Here is a 20,504-nt window from a genome sequence, read left to right as displayed (position 1 = left end):
CCTGGCAAGAAACCATGGCTCAACACTGGAAAATGCCACCACGTAACTGTAGTCATAGACCACAGTCCTGAAGGAGTTACAGTGAAAAGGGAACACACACTAGCTTCTGTAGCAGGATTGATAACTCTTTTTACTTCCAAGGCATTATGAGGAGACAGTAAACTTTATTACTGTATTAGCATCTTCTGTATATAGAACTGCCTGATACAGAAGATGGGATGAGAGAGAGAACTGGAAAAAAGGGGGAAAGTTTTTCTTCGAGATAAAGACAGTTTAATAGGACAGAAAAGGAAGGGATAATAATGATAAAAGGATATACAGAACAAGTGATGCACAATGCAATTGCTCACCACCCATTCACTGATGCCCAGCCAGTCCCTGAGCAGTGGGCCACCACCCTCCGGCCAACTTCCCCTGGGTTTTTTGTTCAGCATAACACCATATGGTATGGAATATCCCTCTGATCAGTTGGGGTCAGTTGTCCTGGCTGAGTCCCCTTCTAACTTCTTGTGCACCCCCAGCCTGCTTGCTGGCAAAGGCAGCACGAGAAGCTGAGAAGTCCTTGACTTAGTGTAAGCAATGCCCAGTGTCAACTAAAACATCCCTGTGTTATCAACCTTATTCCCATCCTAAATCCAAAACACAGTGCTATACCAGCTATTAGGAAGAATGTTAACTTTATCTCAGCTGCAACCAGGACAATAATGGTAAATACTAAACAGTAATAATAGTAATAATAATACTAAATGCTACCTATAATTTTTTGCCTTGTTGGAGCTGGACTAATTTTCCACCAGATGACCATGGAAACAGCTTTAATAGAAGCTGCAGTGAAAAGGTGGACTGGGGAGAGAGCTCTTCCATGTATTCTTGAAGGATGCATCCTGCCTTCACTTTCAGGGCTGAGATACCTCTGTCAATCATGGAAACCACAGGAAATGCTCTGAAGAGACAGAGGACAAACCTCAGCTGGTGCAGGACTGCAAAGCAACACCAGTCGCTGCTCAAGGGATAGGGAAGGGGCTGATGATTTGTGTCCTCCTCAGCAACCCCCAGCCCCATCCCACCTGCAAGGCCAGTTTTGGGTTTCTGGGTTAGGTTAGTGGAGATTGGGTGGAAAGGTGGGTAGTTTGCCTTCTTCCTTATCTCTCTTGGCAGAGCCTGACACTGGGAGGCAGAGCCCTGCTTGCATTCAGAACAGCCTGTCCCAGGTGTGGCTGGAACCTGCGGGCACAGTTCGGCCAGCCTTTGCAGTGTTTTTCATGTGGCTTTGAGTTTACAGGGCAAAGAATTGTGGCTCTCTTTCCCCATAGCACTAGTGTCTCACTAGTGCAGCGTATGCTCAGGGCCAGGTTTGGGCCTTGCTGCCATTTAATCTTCTCCCTCTGTTTTGGCCTCCAGGCCCTGCTAATGTAGAATGGTCATCTCCTTCCCTGTTGCTTTGAATGTTGCTCAAGGAGGTAAACTTTTCCCTGCCTCCCTGGAAGCAAATTTGAAGTGAGTATCTGGCTGAGTTCCCTCATCCAACAGTTTATTTGCTTTGTGGTATCTCCCTGAGCAACTTCCTGGCCCTCTGGACAGTGTCCCTCAGTGTTAGGCAGGACTGAACTTGTCCTGATTCAAGGCCTCATTCAAGAAGGATCTGTGCCATGGATGTGCTGGGCCCATGCAGAGCAAAAAGCAGAAAGCACTGGAGTCCCAGTGCTGCCAAGAGTCACGCAGCCTTGTGACACAAGTATGGTATAGGCACAAGACAAGTCACCCATGAAGAGGAGTCACTCATGGCTTAGGACAGAAGGATGGAAGAATGAAATGTGAAGTGCACAAGGACAGGGAAACAGTGTCTGGGACTGGGCTGAGCACCACATCCCTCCAGATCACAACCAGCAAGGGGGAAGTCAGTTGTGCATTAACACCTCACACCAGTGGCAGGGATGAGAAAGCAGTGACAGAGGGACATCCAAGGGCTGGTACAAGCTCCTCAGCAACTGCCGGCCCTCTTCTCTGGTGCTGTCACCCACTTCGGCTTGCATCCACAGGAGAGATGCTCTTTCCTCCCTTCCCAGACGCCCACCTCTCACCACCCTTAAGCTGCTCTGCCAGCTCCCACCTCACAGTTTTCCGCAGGAGTGGGAGAGCTCGGAAGCCCCTTGGTGAAACCAGAGCTGCTGCGCTTGGAAGGGGTTCCACCTGTGGCTCCTCGCCGCCCCCCTGGCAGCGCTGTGGGACACTCGGTGTCGGGATGCCGGGAGTCAGAGCAACCCTGCGGGGCAGGCGGGGCCCGGTGCGGTGGGCGGGAGGCGTGACCCCAGCTGCGGGAGGGCTCCTTGCACGGCCGCCGTGCAACAGGTCTCGGCCGCAGGGCCGGGTCGGCTGGTGGGTGGCAGGAGGAGGCGACTCCGGCTCCGGAGTTTTTCGAGGCAGAAGAAGGGCACAGCTCCCCGCGCCTCCCGAGGGCGAGCACAGCCCTCCCGAACTCTCCCCTGCACCCCCCCGCCGTGCGCACCCCGGAGCCAGCTTAGCCAAGCTCCCGCCATGCCAGCTGCCGTCTCACGCCGCAGGAACGGGGTCCGGCCGCCCTGCGGGAAGGCTGGCAGCCTGGATCGGCGCTGCTCTGCACGGCGCGGGTCGGCTCGGCTGGCATCCCCTTCCCGCTCCCCGCCAGCCGCCAGGACAGCCGCTGCCCGGGCTGGGCGGCAAGGGCAAGGGCAGGGGCAGGGGAGAACCGCAGGCTGGTCCCACCTCGCCAGGGCAAAATGGGAATGAAACGGGATCTTGATCCGTGCTTTCTGCTTTTCTTTTGTCTCCCCTTTTTTTCTTTTATTTATTTCTCCTTTTTTCTTTTTTTTTTTTTTGGGGGGGGGTGTGGGGGGTGGGAGAGGTTGTCCCTTCCTATGACAGCGAGGGTAGAAGGCGAGCGAGGAGGCGGGCTCGCCTCGGAGGCCGCCGTGTCCTGTGCGAAAGGCGCTCGGGGGTTCATTAATATCATTAGCATGTAACCCCCTCCCCGTGCCCGCGCGGGGTGACGTCACGCGGCGGCGGGAGCTGGAGGGAAGCAAGGGGGGCTCAGTGGGAGAGGGGCGTCCCCTCCCCGCACCGCCGCTGTCACTGCCTCTGCCGCTATTATAGGGGCCGAAGCCTGGAGCTCAAAGCGCAAAGTCAGCCAGTGTAATGAACTTCTGGAAACCTTTCCCTTTTTATACCATTCAGTTTCTGAGAGGCAGAGACAGCCTCCTCTGACGCCTTTTCCCCCCTTCCATTCTTTTTTCCAGGCTCTGATCTCCCTGTTCGCTGCACCCAGGCGCTCGACGCGGAGCCCCGCTCCCCATCCCACCTTCTCCTTCGCCTCATTGTTGTCCCTGGCTGCTGCGGCTCCCGCTCGTCCTCCAGGAGCCCGGCAGCGAGCCCGCCCGCATCCCCCGCACCTTACGGGGTCCCGAGAACAGCCGCTCGCAGGGGCGAGGACCGGCTTTGGGCCATTTCGTTGCTTTTTCTTTCTTTTTCATATTTTTCTTTTTCTTTTTTTTTTTTTCCCCTTTCCTTTTTGCTCCTTCCCCCCCACCGCTTTGCCGCCTTCCCGCAGCGTGCCCCCGTCCCTCGGAGGAGCGGGGCAGCGGCGAGGATGCGCCGGTCCCCTCGGCGGAGCCAGCAGTGAGCGCCCGAGGGAGGCACCTGCCCCACGGAGCCGCCGCTGCCGCCGCGCCGGCGGGCGGGGAGGGGGGAAGAACACGGGGGGGGACACACGGACAGCGGCCTCGCCCCGGCACCGACACTTCGCCCTGAGTTTAACGACTCCGGGGCCTTCGAGCATGAGCAAGCCGGCGGGATCAACAAGTGGGTAATAACGCGGTGGAGGCTTCAAGCAGCCTTTCCCAGACCGGCTGCAGCCTGGCCTGGGGGGCGGGAGGTGGAGGGGAGGGAGAGGCGGGGGGGTGTGTGTGTGTTGTAGTTTGGGTTCTCACCCCCTCCCCATAAAAAAAAAAAGTGTGTATTTCCATCCGGAGTGGCAATATATCGGCTCGGAGTTGTCCCGATGGAGTTTAAAGGCCCGGGGATTACAAAAAGCCGCTTTCCCGCGGCCCGGCCCTGCTTTCCGCGGCGGGACCGGGGGCAGCGAGCCCCGGGAAAGGCAGCGGGGATGGGGCACGTCCTGCCGGGGTGCGGTCGGTTGTTCGTGGGTCGCCGGTACTGGGACGGAGGGAAGAAGGTTTGGGTTTAAAGGGCGTTAGGGAGTTGAAACGTGCTGTTTTTCTTACGGACTTTATGCAATCGTCTGCGACATAATAATTTCTTTTTAAGAGTTTGAAACTCCGGTCACTCAATTACACGGGATCACGTAAGCAGCTCTGTGGAAGGAGGATTTAAATGCAATACTTTGCACACCATTTCCAGTTACAACAAATAATCCTGCAACGAGGAAAGCAGAAACAACTTAAAAGTCACATTTTTCTTAATCCTAAATCCATACACCTCATAACTGGGGAATTTAAAGCATGACTAACCGCTCTTGCAGAATGGCTCAATCCGTATAATCCCAATGGGACTTTCGGAGTTTGTAATATGGATGGAGTCAGTAACAAAAGGGGGAAAAAATACCCAATCCAATTTAATGTCTGACAAGTGATGGATCGGACAGATATTTCCTCCGCGCTCCGGCCGGCTCCAGGGCTTGTGGAGCGGCGGAAAAACGGCAGCAGAGCCGGGAGGGACCGGCGGCTGTACCTGCCGCCGGCCGCCCCCCGGCCCTGCGGCCTTCTCCACGCCGCTGCTCTCCGTTATCTTGACCCGGGTCCGCCCTTTGTCCACGGGGGCCGGGATCCGGGTGTGTGTGTGTGTGAAAGCCGAGGCCCGCGGCGGAGGGGCCGAGGGCAGGCGGGGGCCGCGGCTTGGAGGAGGCGGACGGGCGGTGCGGAGATGGCAGGACCCGGGGCTGCGGCCGGGCCGCCGTTTCGGTGTGGGTTGGATTGCAGTTCCCCATCGCGGGGCTGAGCGAGGCGTTTTCAGAGCAAAGCCCCCGAGAGGGGAAAAACAGTAATAATCAAACGAGTAACGGGGTGTGGTGGAGGTAAGAAACGGCGGAGGTGAAGGGGCAGTGGCGGCCGAGGCTGCTTCTCGCCGCCTTGCGCTGCCGAACTGCCCGGTAAGTGCGAAGGGAGCCAGTGCAGGATCAGGTCCTTGAACAGCTGCGTCTGGACGTTGTCGGGTACCCGGACAGAGATCTGGGTGACGGGGCAGGAAGGGCCGGGGGCTTCGTCCCCGAAGGACGGCGGAGCGTCTGCCGGAGACATGCTGCAGGGCAGAAATTCCGCAAGGCTGGACCGCGCTACACGGCGCTGCGCGACCCCGGCCGCTGCCGCCGCTTTCACTGCTTATTCTGACCCCCCGCAGGCGCCGGGCACCCGCCCGAAAGGAATCCCCAGGCCGGACCAGGCCAGGCCCCGCGGGGACAGGGACAAGCGGGGCCTGCCCCGGGCCGGGGCCCGAGTCCAGCCGGCCTCGGCAGCGCATACAAAAGTCCTGCTCGCTGTCCAGGGGCCTGGCCGCCCGTCTCGGAGGTCCCTGGGGCTTCCGGGGGCTCCCAGGTCTCCGGCCCAGCCTTTCTGCCCGCCGGTGGGCTCCTGGCGATGTTGGCTGCGATGTCTGCTTGGGTGGTAACGAGGAGACCCCGTCCCGCCGTCCACCAAGCCTAGAGTAACTTCTTTCAACAGCCTCTGATGGTAATTACAGTAATCGGGGCTGCCATATATCCTTTAAGCAATTATGACACACAAAAAAAGCCCCCAAGGACCCCCTGTCGTGGGATGTTCAAAACGGTTTCCCAGCTGAACAGAAGTCCCATTTTCTTAGTGCTAAACTTCTGAGACGAAGCTGTACCTCGGGGAACGGGGAGCACTTTTAAACAGAGTTCACCGGTTATCTCATGACCCCGTGTCAAGCTTACATTTTTCTCTTCTCACTCCCCCTGCCCTGCCTCTTCCCCTTCTACTTATTCCATATTTTGCCCTGTATGAAAGTTTTCTCGTAACAACCTCCGTGGGGCGGGTGGGGGTGCAGAGCGGGGCCGGGATTGCGGCGGGACGGGGCGGCCCGGCTCCAGCCGCTCCCCGCGCCTTGTCGGTGCTTCCGTGTCCCCCCTTCCCCGTCCTCCGGCTCCTGGAGGGCCACGGAACCGATCGGACCGGCCGCGCCGCTCCGACCGCTGGAAACGCGCTTGTTTGAGTTTGGCGAGGTGCTCCAGGTGCGCGGGTTTTATGGACTTGTAAGGAATACATGGAACTGATGTTCACATACGTGGTGTGGATATGGACCTATATAATGAATCTGATTTTTCTTTTAAAGCGACTTCCAAACTTAAAATCCGTCTGGGGAAAACTGTTTTGGAAAACTAACCCAAGTTTCTCCCCTCCCCGCTGCCCGCTTTTAGCATCGAGGGAGCCGAGCCGGCTGCCCCGCGCCGCAGGCCGGCCGGAGGAGCGGGGACCCCCGGCTCTGCCCGGCTCCAGGGACGGCGGACCCCCGGCCCACCCGCTGCTGAGGGAGGCGGGAGAGGGGGGTCCCCGGTGCCTGTAGCGGCGGCTGGCCCGAGTGCGCGGGGGGCAGCGCGGGGCTCTGCTCCGGGATGCAGCACCGCTGCACGTACCGCTTCAGTGTCTCTACCCTGACCCCCAGCCTGCCCCTCCTCCTCCTCCTCCTTTGTGTGCGTGCGTGTGGACCCCCTCTCTCCCCGTGGATGCTAAGGGCTGCAGAGGGAAGTCGAGCGCTTTCCCCCGTTGGCATTGTGCGATATCCGAATTCCCATGCTACACTTTTTGACGGGTCACTGGTGCCCCAATAGGCAGGTGGCAAGGAGGGCTTGTAATTACACACTCCCAGAAACCGTGCCTTGGCCCCAGCCCTCCTCACGGGCGCCTACCTGCAGCTCCAAAGCCGCGGCTTGCTCGAAGGCTTGCGGGGCCGGGGTGGGGGGGTGGTGGTGGAGGTGGTGGGGGCTTCCTTTAGCTGCGCTCCTTATTAATTGCGTAAAAGTTTTTTATTCTTTAACCTTTCTCCCTCCCTGCCTCCCTCCCACTTTCCCTCCCTCCCTCCTCCACCCCTCCCTCTCGCAGCTCCTAACCTAATCCCCGTCCCTCTCGCCGTGTTGTGTATAGCAGCTGTCGGGTTTCATTTAGGGGAGAAGCTGGCAGCTTGTGCTCATTGGAGGCAGTCAAACGAGTTTCAATGGGCAAAATCATTAAGTTAACACTATCTAATGTCCCTATTGTCTGCCAGCAGGCATTGTCTTAGAGCTTTAAAGGAGACATGTCTGAAAGTATCTCGGACTCCTAAATTCTCTAGGGAGCGAGAGGAGCCCCTGCGGCCTGTTTCCATCAGCACCCTCCCCCTCCAGCCGCCCAGCAACACTCCGCACCCCTCAGCACGCTGCCGCCTCCCCCCTTCCAGCCCTCACCCCCCGCCACCCGCAGTCGGGGCTCTTCCTGAACTACTTTCAAACAAAGATAGCGGCCCCGAGCGCTCTCCATTCGCGTTTGGAGACCAAGGTTTGGAATGAATCTCCAAATTTCCAAATCTCAAGATTTGGAATGAATCTCCTCTGGTGGGAGGAAGGAAGGCTGTTTAGGGTGAAAAAGAAAGAAGGGAGAAGAGAGGAGAGGAAAGGAGAGGAGAGGAGAGGAGAGGAGAGGAGAGGAGAGGAGAGGAGAGGAGAGGAGAGGAGAAAAAGGGAAGGGAAGAGGAGAGGAGAGGAGAAGAGAAAAAGGGAAGGGAAGAGGAGAGGGGAGGCGAGGAGAAGAGAAAAAGGGAAGAGAAGAGGAGAGGAGAGGAGGAAAAGGGAGGGGGAGAGGAGAGGAAAGAGGAGAGGAGAAAAAGGGAAGGGAAGGGAAGAGGAGAGGAGAAAGAAGAGAAGAGAGAAGAGAGAAGAGAGAAAGAGGGAAGGGAAGGAAAGGAAAGGAAAAGAGAAAAAGAAAAAGAATAAAAGAATAAGGAGAAGATAAATGGCAAAAATAAAAAAGAAAAAGTAAAAGTAAAAAAGTAAATAGAAAAGCCGGAGAAAATGCAGAAGCCGGCGGGGGTTTGGCGGGTTTCTTGACCCAGGCTGGGATACAATCTGTGCGAGTCTCTACATGACACTCGGAGCATTTCCAATTCCAGCCCTCCCGCCATCCCCACACCCCGGCCCGCAGCTTCGGCCGCGCACAAAGGCGAGGCGGAAAGTTCTGCTGCAGGTTTTGGGGTGAAGAAAATGGCACCCCTCTTCCGTGCCAGGAACGGGGCTCCTCTCGCTGGGACTGCGAGCGGGGGGAGGAGGTCACTAGCCTCCCCGGTCATTTTATTTTGTTTTGGTTTATTCCGCGCCTTCGTTCCCCGAGTGCTCTCCTGACCAGGGAAAGGGCCGACTTCTGTCTGCCGAGCGCCAGAAAGCGGTGGAACACCCTCCGCCCCCCTCCCGTCCCCGAAATCGTGGCCCCCCCGCATCCCCACTTCTAGCAGGCAAGTCTGCTGCTCCCGCGGCTGTAATCTTCCCTTCCAAAATGGGTCTTGGCGATTATAGAAGATCCAAATAAACGTAGCGGGGCATGAATAATGCTCATTGTAGAAAACTGACACTTGCTCAAGGAAAAGAAAGTTGGCTATAAAATCACTTCATTATTTGCTTGTACTGGGGCTCTGGGGCTAATCCCTCCGGAGGTCAGACTGCTGAGCTCTCTCCCTCTCCCCCTTCTCTGCTTTCAGGTCGCATTTTAGACATCCCTTGCAAAGTGTGTGGAGACCGCAGCTCCGGGAAGCATTACGGGGTTTACGCCTGCGATGGGTGCTCCGGATTTTTCAAGCGGAGCATCAGGAGGAACAGGACCTATGTTTGCAAATCGGGCAATCAGGTACCTCGCCGCCTGCATCTCTTACCCTGCCTTCCCCAGGACCCCGCATTGCCCACCCCACCACCCCCCTCCCTCCGCCAGCAGGAACACCCGCAGAGGTACGATCCTGCTGCCGCACAGCTGGATCTCCCTCCCTCCCCGGGGGGGGCTCTAGGTCCGAGGCCGGTCGCTGGGTCCCCACTCTGAGGGAGGATGGGGGGGATGAGCCAGGAGGGAGGGGGGATGGCGGCGAGGGGAGGCGAGAGGCCAGCTCACCGAATTGTTACACGAGGAAAGAGAAGAGGGGCAGCCCCTCGGTAAGCCACCGCCCGTAGCCGGTCGATGGACAGCCCGCACGCTTTCCACCCCGGCGGGTCACTCCTCTTTTCCCCCTTGTCCCTCCGGCCGCGCTCATTCCCACCCCTGCCTGGACCCGCGGGGATGCGGGGATGGGGACGTGGGGAGCCGGGGGGGGGCACCGGGGACCGGGGCTGGGGCACCCCGAGGGGGCGGCGCCGCCGTCGCTGTCTCGGGTGCTGAAGGCGGCCCATCCCGCCCCGCCGCTGGGCCCAGCAGCCCGGTACGGCTCGTCCTGCTCGGCCCCTCCCGGCGCCCTGCCGGGGGCAGCCCCCTCCGTGCCCGCCGCCGCCGCGGGGAGGGCTGCGGGCAGAGCACGCTGATCCCCCCGCCTGACGGCTGGCTGTGTGGCAGGGAGGCTGCCCGGTGGACAAGACGCACAGGAACCAGTGCCGGGCTTGCAGGCTGAAGAAGTGCTTGGAGGTCAACATGAACAAAGACGGTACCTGCTCTCCCTCCCCCGGGGCCGGGGCGGCTGGGCGGCGGGGAGACAGGAGGGAGACGAGCCTTGCTGTGAACTGGGGAGCGGTGTGTCCCTGCGGGGTCTCCCCTTAACCCCCCCGGGTCCCTAATAATCCCCTCCCTCCCCTTGCCCTGCCACAGCAGCCTCTCCTGTTTCTCCCCAGACACTTCCCGGGTGGGGGTATGGGACTGGCCCCAAAAACCTGCCAAGAGGGAGAGAAGCCCAGTGGAGCAGTGTGGGGTACCCGGTGTGTGACCCTGCAGTGACCCCCTCGCCTCTTCTTGGTACCCGCAGCGGTGCAGCACGAGCGGGGCCCCCGGACATCAACGATACGGAAGCAGGTGGCCCTCTACTTCCGCGGGCACAAGGAAGAGAGCAGCAGCGCTCCGCATTTCCCTGCTGCCGCCCTGCCAGCACCCGCCTTCTTCACCACTGTCTCCCAGTTGGAGCCACATGGCCTGGAGCTGGCTGCCGTTGCTGGCACACCAGAGAGGCAGGCTCTGGTGGGCCTGGCACAGCCCACCCCAAAGGTCAGCCACTGTCCTGGTCCCTGGTGGTCTGCAGGCCTCGCTGCTGGGGTGTCTGCAGCCCATCTGCTCCTTCCTGTCTCTTGGGTAGGCATGGCAAAATGTTGTGGGGACTGTTTTGTTATGTCCCTAAAAGCTCTGAAGATAGGGGGTGCAAGGGCTAAGAGGCCCTCTGCAGAAGGAGTATGCAGAAGGACTGACTGATATCTTGCTCCGTACAAAACCTGTCTCCCCTACATCCTTACACCTTCATGGTTGCAGGAGTGCTACCCCTGCCTGGAGTGGCCCATTCATAAGTCAGTTTTAATCCTTGAGTCATGAGGAATGCAGTCACTGAGTTTTCTTAGTAAAATGCCCATCTCCACAGTGGTGTAGTCCAGAAAGTACTATCCATAGCAACCAAAGCCTGCAGCTTGTCCACACAGACATCATCATGTCTAAGCTGTCTCTGTGCTTTTTGGCTGTAACATTTCCTAAGTAGCCCAGTGGAAGCACTGCTGTGGCCTCAGCTGCATAGGTGATAAGGTGATGTTTATCATTAACTAATTTGCAATGGTATTTTGTGTATTTACAGCACCTAGAAAACCATAGAAGAAACTGCTTAAATAGCTCTGCATTTTCAGAGTAGCTTGGCAGAATCCGTCATGAACATGATCACAGTGTGTAGTTTTATATTGTAATTTTGGAAAATACTGGATGAGAAATTATTTAGCAAGAAAACAGAGCACATGTCACTCAGTTCCAGCCCTACAAAACCTTTAGGTAGTTATGCTTAGCTCTACACATCTGCTTACTGCCTGTTGCAGTCAGGGAGCTAGATGAAGGTTAAGGCTAAACAAGTGCTTACTACTTTGCTGAGCAAAGGCAGGAGTGCTAAGTCAGCTTCTGAAGCAAAGGTTACAAAACACAAATTCTAATCAAATGTGTAGCCTTTTAATTCTAATGGGGTGCTACTGTGTAACAGGGTAAAGGATGACATCACATTTTGGTAATTCTCCCCCCCCCCGTAATAATTTAATTCTCCCTTCAACCTCCTCTAGAGAACTGGTTCTGTAGTACAGTTCATCCACACGGATGAGCACAGAGAGCATTTGGGGTGAGCCCGCTGAAAGCAATGCCCTCTGCTTGCAGAAGAAGAGAGTGCACTCTCTGTATTGGGCATGAGCATGACGTGCTGAACGGCAGCTGTAAGGGAGAGGAAGATGAGGCTGCCTTGGTGACACTGTATGAAGTTCCTTTATTTTCTTTTTGACATTAGTACCCACATGAAGTCAATGGTACCCCTATGTATCTCTACGAAGTGGCCACCGAATCTGTCTGCGAGTCAGCAGCCAGACTTCTGTTCATGAGCATCAAGTGGGCCAAGAGCGTCCCAGCCTTCTCCACCTTGTCCTTACAAGACCAGGTAAGACACCTGCGGTGGGGGAAGCACTAACTTGGCCTGCCTGTTAAAGAAGGCTTAGAGCTCAGATTGGATCCTGAGCCTTCAGCCCTAGACCTTTAAATCCTTAATGGACATCAGAAGTTCTGAAGTTTAGGGCAGAGCTCTGGTCTGTCCCTGAAAACCAGGCGGTGATTTAGAAACAGCTTTCCTCCAGCTTTCATTCCATGAGGCAAATGGAAATCAATCCAAGAAAAACAAAACAAAACAACAACCCCCCCCTCCCAAAACCAACCAACCAAAAACCCAAACCAAACCACTAATATAAAGCATATATTATGGGAGGACAAGTTCTAGAGGAAAAGTCACCAGGCTATGACAGTCAGGGGGTGACTGAGGTGATTTCTGAGGACCAGTCCTTTCCTCTCCTCTCCTTTCTTCTCCTGTCCCCTCCCCTCCTCTCTTCCTGTTTATATAGCCAACATTTTTTCCTTATTCATGTTGGCTTCAGCGAACTGAAAATTACACCAATATGGTGGAAGCAGAATTTGCCCCCCCCCCCCCCAGTATTTTTCACCATTAATTAAAATCACCCCTAATTTGTCTTGTTTTCCTCTATGACAATTTGCCTTTGCTTGGAGTAAATCATATGTGAACCATATGAGCTGAAGCAATTTCTTAATGACTTGATTCTTGATGAGGACACAGTGTGCTTTGTATAACGCAATAATTTTTTAAAAAAGTAATCAGATGATTATAAACTGGAAAGGGGCAAATCCACACAAAGCTCCTATCATAAAAGACACCTAATGTTTTGATATGATCGAGCTTATTTCCCTAAATGGTAACTAGAAATGTTGTGCCTTAGATGTTACGTAGCAGCCATCAGAGGAACTAGTTCCTTTCTGTAGATGCATGTTGCAAGGATTGCAGTTGATATGCAAATACATATTTTGAACTGAAAGAAAAGAGCGTCTTAGGAAACCAGTAGTGTTTTCCTCCTGAAGGTAAATCGTGATGGTCCCGACGCACTATAAAGCTGGGGTACATGAAATGTTCTCTTTCTAGCACCAGCCCCGCGGTTTGAAATCCTTGCCGTGAAATTAGTCAAAGGGGGTCGCTATTCAGCTCTGGCTGCAGCGAGAGCATGGGAGGAGCAATGAGGTAGACCCCGGGAGGCTATACATGACTGTAGCAAGACAGCAGTCCCGGGGCGGCTCTCTTCTGCTGCCGCTACTCCCATGGAGCATCGGGTCTATCATATCTAGCAACCAAAGAAACAGGCCCAAATATCAGGGACAAGCAGCACGTGTGCCACTTCAGCAGCAGCCTCAGTACACGGGAAGGAGCCAGGTCTGTCTTTAGACCAGTGACGTCCACAGGAGGTTCCTAAGGCTTTATTTGACGTAATATGGATATGTCTCCCACAAGGTCATTGTCTCTGTTAGTGTGCAGAGGACGGGGCAGCAGGATTTTGGGGGCAAAGGAAGTCTCCATTGCACATGATCAAGCATGCTTCAGATAGCACACCCTGTATAACCACCATACATGCCAGAGTGCTCCCATTATCTTTAAATAACCTGCTGCCTCTTTCACTCTCATATCAGGGACTAATGTTAGTGAATTACACATTAAAATCCCAGCCTTTCCTTAACATCATCTTGACTTGCTGTACCTCACTACAAGGCAGCTTCCTCAAAACTCAGAGCTGCTCAGCTCCAAAGCTTTGACTGAGCCTCTTTCGGCATGATTCCCTTGTCATATTTAGGAGAGCTGTAGAAGATATTACTCTGATTTTAGTACTCACCTTATTTCATCAATAATCAGTTGATATTTATAACTGTGACATTGCATTATTTAATGTGACAATGGCCCAGCTGTAAATGTCTGCATTTCTCTTTTTGTATCCCTGACATTTGCCTGGGAAGAGACTAAAACCCTTTCCTGGATTTTGCTTTTGTTTGTGCTCTTCCAAAAAGGCAAGTGCATTGTGAGTCCAGGACTCTGTGAGAGTTTCATCTTGAAGGCAAGGAAATAAGTAGAAACCAATTTGCTGACAAAACACAAGTCAGAGGATTGCTGTGTCAGTACCCTCAGTAAAACAGAGGCTGTCCCTTCCCCAGCTCCACACAGCTAATCCTGCTGTGGATTGGAAGCCACACAACAAAATGCCATGCTTTAAGTTCTGCTGGCCTGCACACCTGCCCAGTTTGTCCGTAGGACAGGCTGGCCCAATGCAAGTCACCAACAGAAGGTCATACTTACAGGATAGGGTTGATTAAGAAGCAGAAACCAGTCCTTCAGAAAGCCTGGTATCTCTTGTTTCTTTGAAAAAGGAAGGCTGAGTATGACTTCAGCATGAATTATTTTAATTGGTGGTTTTACAGACTTATGCATAGGCATGAAGAAAGCTTTGGCTATTGGAATAGTCTCTTATTTCTAAAGTTTTCTGACTTTAAAGACTTAGTGGGAAAGAACATGCAAAATTGATATCTTCCAGGAACCACCATTCATTACCATTGTATCTGCATGGATGAATGACAAAAAAAGTTTTACAAAAGCAAATGAAAGGCCGTTGAATCATTTCCTATGTCATACAGAAACCTGCACTTCCATCAGGCAGGATTATCCAGAGGAGGGGCTGGGTTTGCAGGCTGCAGCAGTTGGGAGACTCAGAAGCAGGCTCAGCTGCTCTCAGAACAGAGCTGAAATGGGCATCGCACCCCGGGCACCCCCATGCCACCCCCCATCTCATACAATGACCTGGGCAGCTTCCAGTACTGTAAAATCCTTAATTATTTCAAACAGTAATTGCATGCAGAGTCAGAAGTACTTTCCTGTCATAGTTTCCTTAGTCAGGCTATGTACAAGCTCTGCACAGCACATAGCGCAAAAAGCCTGCAGTGACAGAGAGCAGACTCTGGGAGCTCTTCCATTCTGATTGGAATAGGGTAGTTCAAAACTCATAACACTGTTAAGAGTTGGCACATAGATAAAGGATTCACTTTTACTGCATGTGTTCTATATCTATTACTTTCACATATGATTCCAAGGAAATAATAATTCATTTTTACAACATATTTATTTACTTTGTTCTTCCTTGCAGACTCTTTATAGACTTAAAATACCCTCCTTCCTATTTTCCTAAGAAGCTAAGCTGCTGATACTTTCAGGACCATAGCAATATTAACTCTTGTCATTTGGGGTATTTTGCTGCATTAGTTTTGGGCAATTTGTTTTCACTGCATGGAGCCACCAGATGATACCTCCTGATTCCATTACAGTTCTTACCCCTCCAAATCTCTCCCACCCTACTGAGAGACACAAGGTCCCAGCAGTGTGTACGCACCACAGCATGTCCTTTAGGCCATAAACTTCAGCTGAACCAGAAACCCTATATACCCCTCTTAAGAGCTGTCCTGGGCCAATAATCCACACATGCCCTCAAGACTAAACATGGCTGTTCTGGCTTTGCTAGTCTGTATCACCAGTCTTGTCTCCTCTTCAGATGCACCACTGCTTCTCCACAGAAATCAAAGGCAATGCCTCTGAACGGAGAAAAACACATAGAATCATAGAACAGTTAGGGTTGGAAAGGACCTTAAGATCATCTAGTTCCAACCCCCCTGCCATGGGCAGGGACACCTCACAATAAACCATCTCACCCAAGGCTCTGACCAACCTGGCCTTGAACACTGCCAGGGATGGAGCATTCACAACCTCCCTGGGCAACCCATTCCAGTGCCTCACCACCCTAACAGGAAAGAACTTAATTCTTATATCCAACCTAAACTTCCCCTGTTTAAGTTTTAACCCGTTACCCCTTGTCCTGTCACTACAGTCCCTAATGAAGAGTCCCTCCCCAGCATCCCTATAGGCCCCCTTCAGATACTGTGAGGTCTCCTCACAGCCTTCTCTTCTCCAGGCTGAACAGCCCCAACTTTCTCAGCCTAAAACATCCTCCACACAACCAGGCAATGCGCAAAAATTGCAGAGAGCTAGCAATGCTGTCAGCGTAGGTACTTGGATACTCAGTTCCCTGATAGGAAAAGCTCTTAGTGCCTGGAATTTCTGAGTGATTTTAAGCAAAAAGCAGGAAAACAGGTGACATAAGAAACTGAATGTGTGTCTGTGCTTTAAAGAGCTAGAGACTTGCTTAGTAAGGAAGGGGTTAAGATACGCTTGTGCTCTAAAGCAGTGATCCCTACAGAGTGATGTAATTTCAGGATGTTGTCCAGGCTTTTCTTTATAAATCTTGTCTTCCTGAGGGAAAGCAGGGTAATCCCTAGAGAGTAATAGGAGAGCACTGTCCAGCTTGTCCTAGTACAGCTGTATGTGTGAGGAGGAGAGAGCCCCCACTGTGCTGAGAAACACAGGTGAGTGCTCATGCTGTGAGCAAGCTCACTGTGGTGGGAGTTCTCACTCTCTCCTTCTCCCTTTTGGTCCACAACACAGTGCACAGTGAGCCAACCTTCAGTGGTTTGCCACAGTGCAGACTTATTTCTAGACACCTTCTCAGAAAGCTAAGAGAAGAGCTAACGAATGGTGTGGGATAAATACCATGACAGGCATTTAAAGTAGCTTTTAAAATAACAGAAATTTACATATTTAAATTGTCTATAAATCTATAAATTATACACTATGTTATATTGTACATCTATTGTATGACAGCTGATGCTTTTGGAAGATGCTTGGAGAGAACTGTTTGTTCTAGGAATAGCACAATGGGCCATTCCAGTTGATGCTAACACTCTACTGGCTGTATCTGGTAAGAATTGCACGATTTAATGACTTTGTTACAAAAATTACCATAAAAATACATTACTGAAAAAAGAACAACATGTAAAGAATAACAAATTCCTACAGAACAATAGAGCATACCTGTCATTTATAAATCTATATTTAAATGCAAATAATGTTGTTTTGTTGTATTCATGACTGCTTGCATTGTCATTTAAATGCAAATTACTGTGTTTGTTATCATCCAAGAGAAGATTTTATATTAACTTTCATACAATATAGTCAGTTTACATGGAACCAGATAGACGAGTGTGACAATAGAGTGGATACTGATACAGAGGATTTTGTCAGAAATCAATATAAAATAAAGCAAATGCCTTTAATATTATTTATTTCATCTGTTTCTGTTCTAGGCATGAACGGTGACAATACAGATTCTCAGAAGCTGAATAAAATTATTTCAGAAATACAGGCTTTACAGGAGGTTGTGGCTAGATTTAGACAACTTCGGCTAGATGCTACCGAATTTGCCTGTCTCAAATGCATTGTCACTTTTAAAGCTGGTAAGCAGAAAGAATCTGTTGCTCATCTGGTCTGATAACTATGAGGTTACTACTTTAAAGCAACAATGATGCTTTAAACCAAACATAGCTTTATATCACCCAACAGGTTTCTCAGTATTGAATTTCAACAGTCAGTGTTGTATTTGGAGCACTGGGGAACTAATGGGATGTCTAATTTCCATTGATAGCACTAGCTGAACTGGTTTTGACCCACCTAAGAGTAAAGCTGAACTAGAATCATAGAAAGTTTTGGGTTGGAAGAGACCTAAAAGCTCATCCAGCCTCAACCTCCTCCCATGCACAGGGACACCTTCCATTAGACCAGGTTGCTCTAAGCCCTGTCCAGCTGGCCTTGAACACTGCTGGCAATGGGGCAGCCACAGCTTCTCTGAGCAACCTGTGCCAGTGCCTCACCACCCTCACAGTAAAGAAGTTACAACTAATCTAAATCTACCCTCTTTCAGCTTAAAGCTATTACTCTTTGCCCTGTCACTACAACCCCTTGTAAGATGTCCCTCTCCAGTAATTAGTAACTGATCTGCTTTCCAGTGCCTACACACAGTGGTTCTGAACTGAGGAGTTTCCGAAATGCTGCCGCCATAGCAGCCCTTCAAGACGAAGCCCAGCTCACTCTGAACAGCTACATTCATACCAGGTGAGTGGTGTCTTCTCTCAATACTTATTGCAGGTGTAGGGGTAAAATCCTGCTTTCACTGCAGTGAAGGTGACATTTCCACTGACTGAAGCGGGGACTAGGCTGTTACAGCAAGTATACATTGGCTGTCAGCCGGCTGGTATTTCCTGATGCAATAGGATAATAGAAAAGGTTACGAAAGACTCTTAAGATCATCAAGTCCGATCATTAACCTAACACTGCCAAGTTCACCACTAAACCATCTCCCCAAGCACCACATCTACACGTCTTTTTAATCCCTCTAGGGATGGTGACTCCATCCCTTCCCTGGGCAGCCTGTTCCAGTGCTTGGCAACCCTTTTGGTGAAGAAATTTTTCCTAATATCAAATCTAAACCTCCCCTGGTGCAACTTGAGGCCATTTCCTCTTGTCCTACCACTTGTTACTTGACAGAACAGCCACCTCCTCCCTACAACCTCCTTTCAGGTAGACAGTGATAAGGTACCTCCGAGCCTCCTTTTCTCCAGACTAAGCAACGCCAGTTCTCTCAGCTGTTCGTCAGAGGACTTCTCCTCTAGACCCTTCACCAGCTTCATTGCTCTTCTCTGAATGCACTCCAGTACCTCAATATATTCAGACAAATTGAAAAGCGCTAGAAGGAGAGATCTTCCCTTGGGAAGTGATACCTGCTGTGGAACACTTTGCAGTTCAGAAGGCTACCTTTTCCTTTATATTTTATTCAATTAAATACTGCTAATTGTGATGCTGAAAAGCACATCTGATGGCAGTATGAGTATTTTTCACCAATGATCTCCAATCCCCATATAATTTCTCCCATTTTGCAGACACAGAAATCAGGACACAAGGGAGTTAAATGGCTCTTCTAAGACACTACCCTGAGTCTGTTCTCAGGTTGAAATGAAAAATGCAGAACTTGTGAATCCTATTTTGATGCTGTAGCAGAGTGATGAGAATCATTGTTTGGGAAGAAAATATTTGCCCTTGTCTCATTCAGCTGTTCTGGTTGGTTCAGGACTTGTGGGGAGAAATGCAACAGGTTTTGCAAAGCCCATGTCTTAAGTCCCTTAGCTGCAGTGGAAGGCCACGACACTAGCACAGTGGGAGATGGAGCAATGGAAAAGATACTTTTATACAATTTTTTTCCTTCTGCAATTTTGACCTGTTCTCATAATAGCTCTGGCTAGCAGAAGTCCACTCGGTATCAGAGATTAGATGGCAGCAGTCATTGAAGAACTTCCGTTCAGCCTATAGGGAATGGCCTAACATGGGGACAGGAGCAAAAATGCAAATACCATCCAGTTATGCCTTGTTGAGCAAAAAAAAAATAATAGTAGAGCAAAAAGAATAACTGCTGTAGAGCAACCTCTTCCTGTTCTTATGAAAGGCCCTTCCCATGAAGACTGCTCCCTAGGGTCTCTGGGTGAGACAGGGCCTATTGGAGACAAAACCTAGGGAGGAATGGTTTTACATACCCATGGTTTTCATGCCAAGCATGGCAACTTTTCCATTGCATTTCTGTGTTGCTGGAAATACTTAGCTACCGGGCTAAACAGTACTTGTTGTAAAAGACATTCTTCCACAGGAAAAAAAGGGCAGTCCACTAACAGGACTGTTACATTGACTCCTGAGGGATAGGGCTTTCAGCCTGCATTTCATTCTCAGGCTTGAATTTACCCTCCTGCCAGTGTTACAGCAGCATCAGCCCTTTGACCTCAGTGGAATTGCTCTCAACAGGACACAAGGAAGGTCAGACTGGAAAAGCAGAGTATGTCAGTATATCAGTATCTCCAAATGACCTTTTTCGGTCCTTCACTGTAAGCAGAGGTTTGAGGATCATTGGTGTGAAGTCAGTGAAAGCACAGCTAGAATGCATATCCTACACTGTGCTGGCTTCAAAAGCTGGGGGAAAGGATGGGAAATATCCTATTACACAAACACAGCATCTGAGGATAAAATAACAGCTTCTTTAACAAGAAAATTTCTTTCAAAATGTATATAGCAACCAAAAGGGGGCAGAATGATTACCATGACAATCCAGCTAAGTTTAAATTGCACTTTAAATGACAGGGTATTTATTATAGGTCAAGCTCTTCCCTGAACTGCATCAAGAACATTGTTGTTGTATGATGGACAAGGAGCTAATCAGAACTCCAAGACATTGGTCTATATTCTGCTAATCTCCATTAGGAGAGTTTTCCTCTGAATTAACCTTCTTGCTCCCTTGAGTACGAACCACAGGGTTTTAGCACAGGTAGCACTCATTTGCACAGTTTGTTGAGTATTGGTCTTTTCTATAAAGTAAAAGATTTTCTTTGAAAAATAGACTTTAAAACATCAATAATATTTTTTCCCTCTCTCTGTCTCCCAGGTATCCCACACAACCCTGTCGTTTTGGAAAACTTCTACTGCTTTTACCAGCTTTACGTTCCATTAGCCCATCTACAATAGAAGAAGTGTTTTTCAAAAAGACCATTGGGAATGTACCAATTACAAGACTGCTTTCAGATATGTACAAATCCAGTGACATATAAATCACCTTAAAATAAAGCATCAGGATGGACAGTTTGAGAAGAACTTTAATCTATGGAGAAAAAGCCTCAACTAACAAAACCTACGGGAAGCATACGCCTGGGAATGTTTAGCCTTTAAACCCATTGACACAAAATACCCCAGTAGATATGATTCTGCTGCTCTGAACAGAGTGATTTAGATCATGGAGAGAATGCTTTGTTCTACAGAAAAAAGTAAAAGTGGTTGGAATTTGGCTGCTATTCCTGCTACTACAGGATGGAAGCAATTCAGATGCCAGTCATAGTTAACAAAGACTCTGCTATTCTCTCATTTAACTGGCAGATCTGAGACAAAATGTGAAAGAAGGTACTTTAGTTTGTTCAGTATTTGGAACCGGGTGACCAAACTTGGCTTCTGTTGTAACATGAGATGCGGCGGCCTTCAGAATTGTT

At 50.9% G+C, this 20,504-nt stretch overlaps 1 protein-coding gene across 1 annotated transcript; it reads left to right on the top strand.

Moving 5' to 3' along the window:
- The first annotated feature begins 7,249 nt into the window (after positions 1-7,249).
- On the top strand, positions 7,250-20,290 carry NR2E1 (nuclear receptor subfamily 2 group E member 1). Its single transcript, XM_065682601.1, has 9 exons — positions 7,250-7,538; positions 8,731-8,876; positions 9,567-9,654; positions 9,970-10,205; positions 11,461-11,607; positions 16,255-16,351; positions 16,737-16,886; positions 17,436-17,541; positions 19,910-20,290. The coding sequence occupies exons 1-9, from the start codon at positions 7,250-7,252 to the stop codon at positions 20,070-20,072; spliced, it is 1,422 nt and encodes a 473-aa protein (XP_065538673.1). The 3' UTR covers positions 20,073-20,290.
- The last annotated feature ends 214 nt before the right edge of the window (positions 20,291-20,504 follow it).

The sequence above is a fragment of the Lathamus discolor genome, chromosome 5 (genome assembly GCF_037157495.1).
Source record: "Lathamus discolor isolate bLatDis1 chromosome 5, bLatDis1.hap1, whole genome shotgun sequence".
NCBI classification, from domain to species: domain Eukaryota; kingdom Metazoa; phylum Chordata; class Aves; order Psittaciformes; family Psittacidae; genus Lathamus; species Lathamus discolor.
Note: the sequence above shows the minus strand (reverse complement) of the source record. Positions and strands in the feature narration are given on the sequence as shown.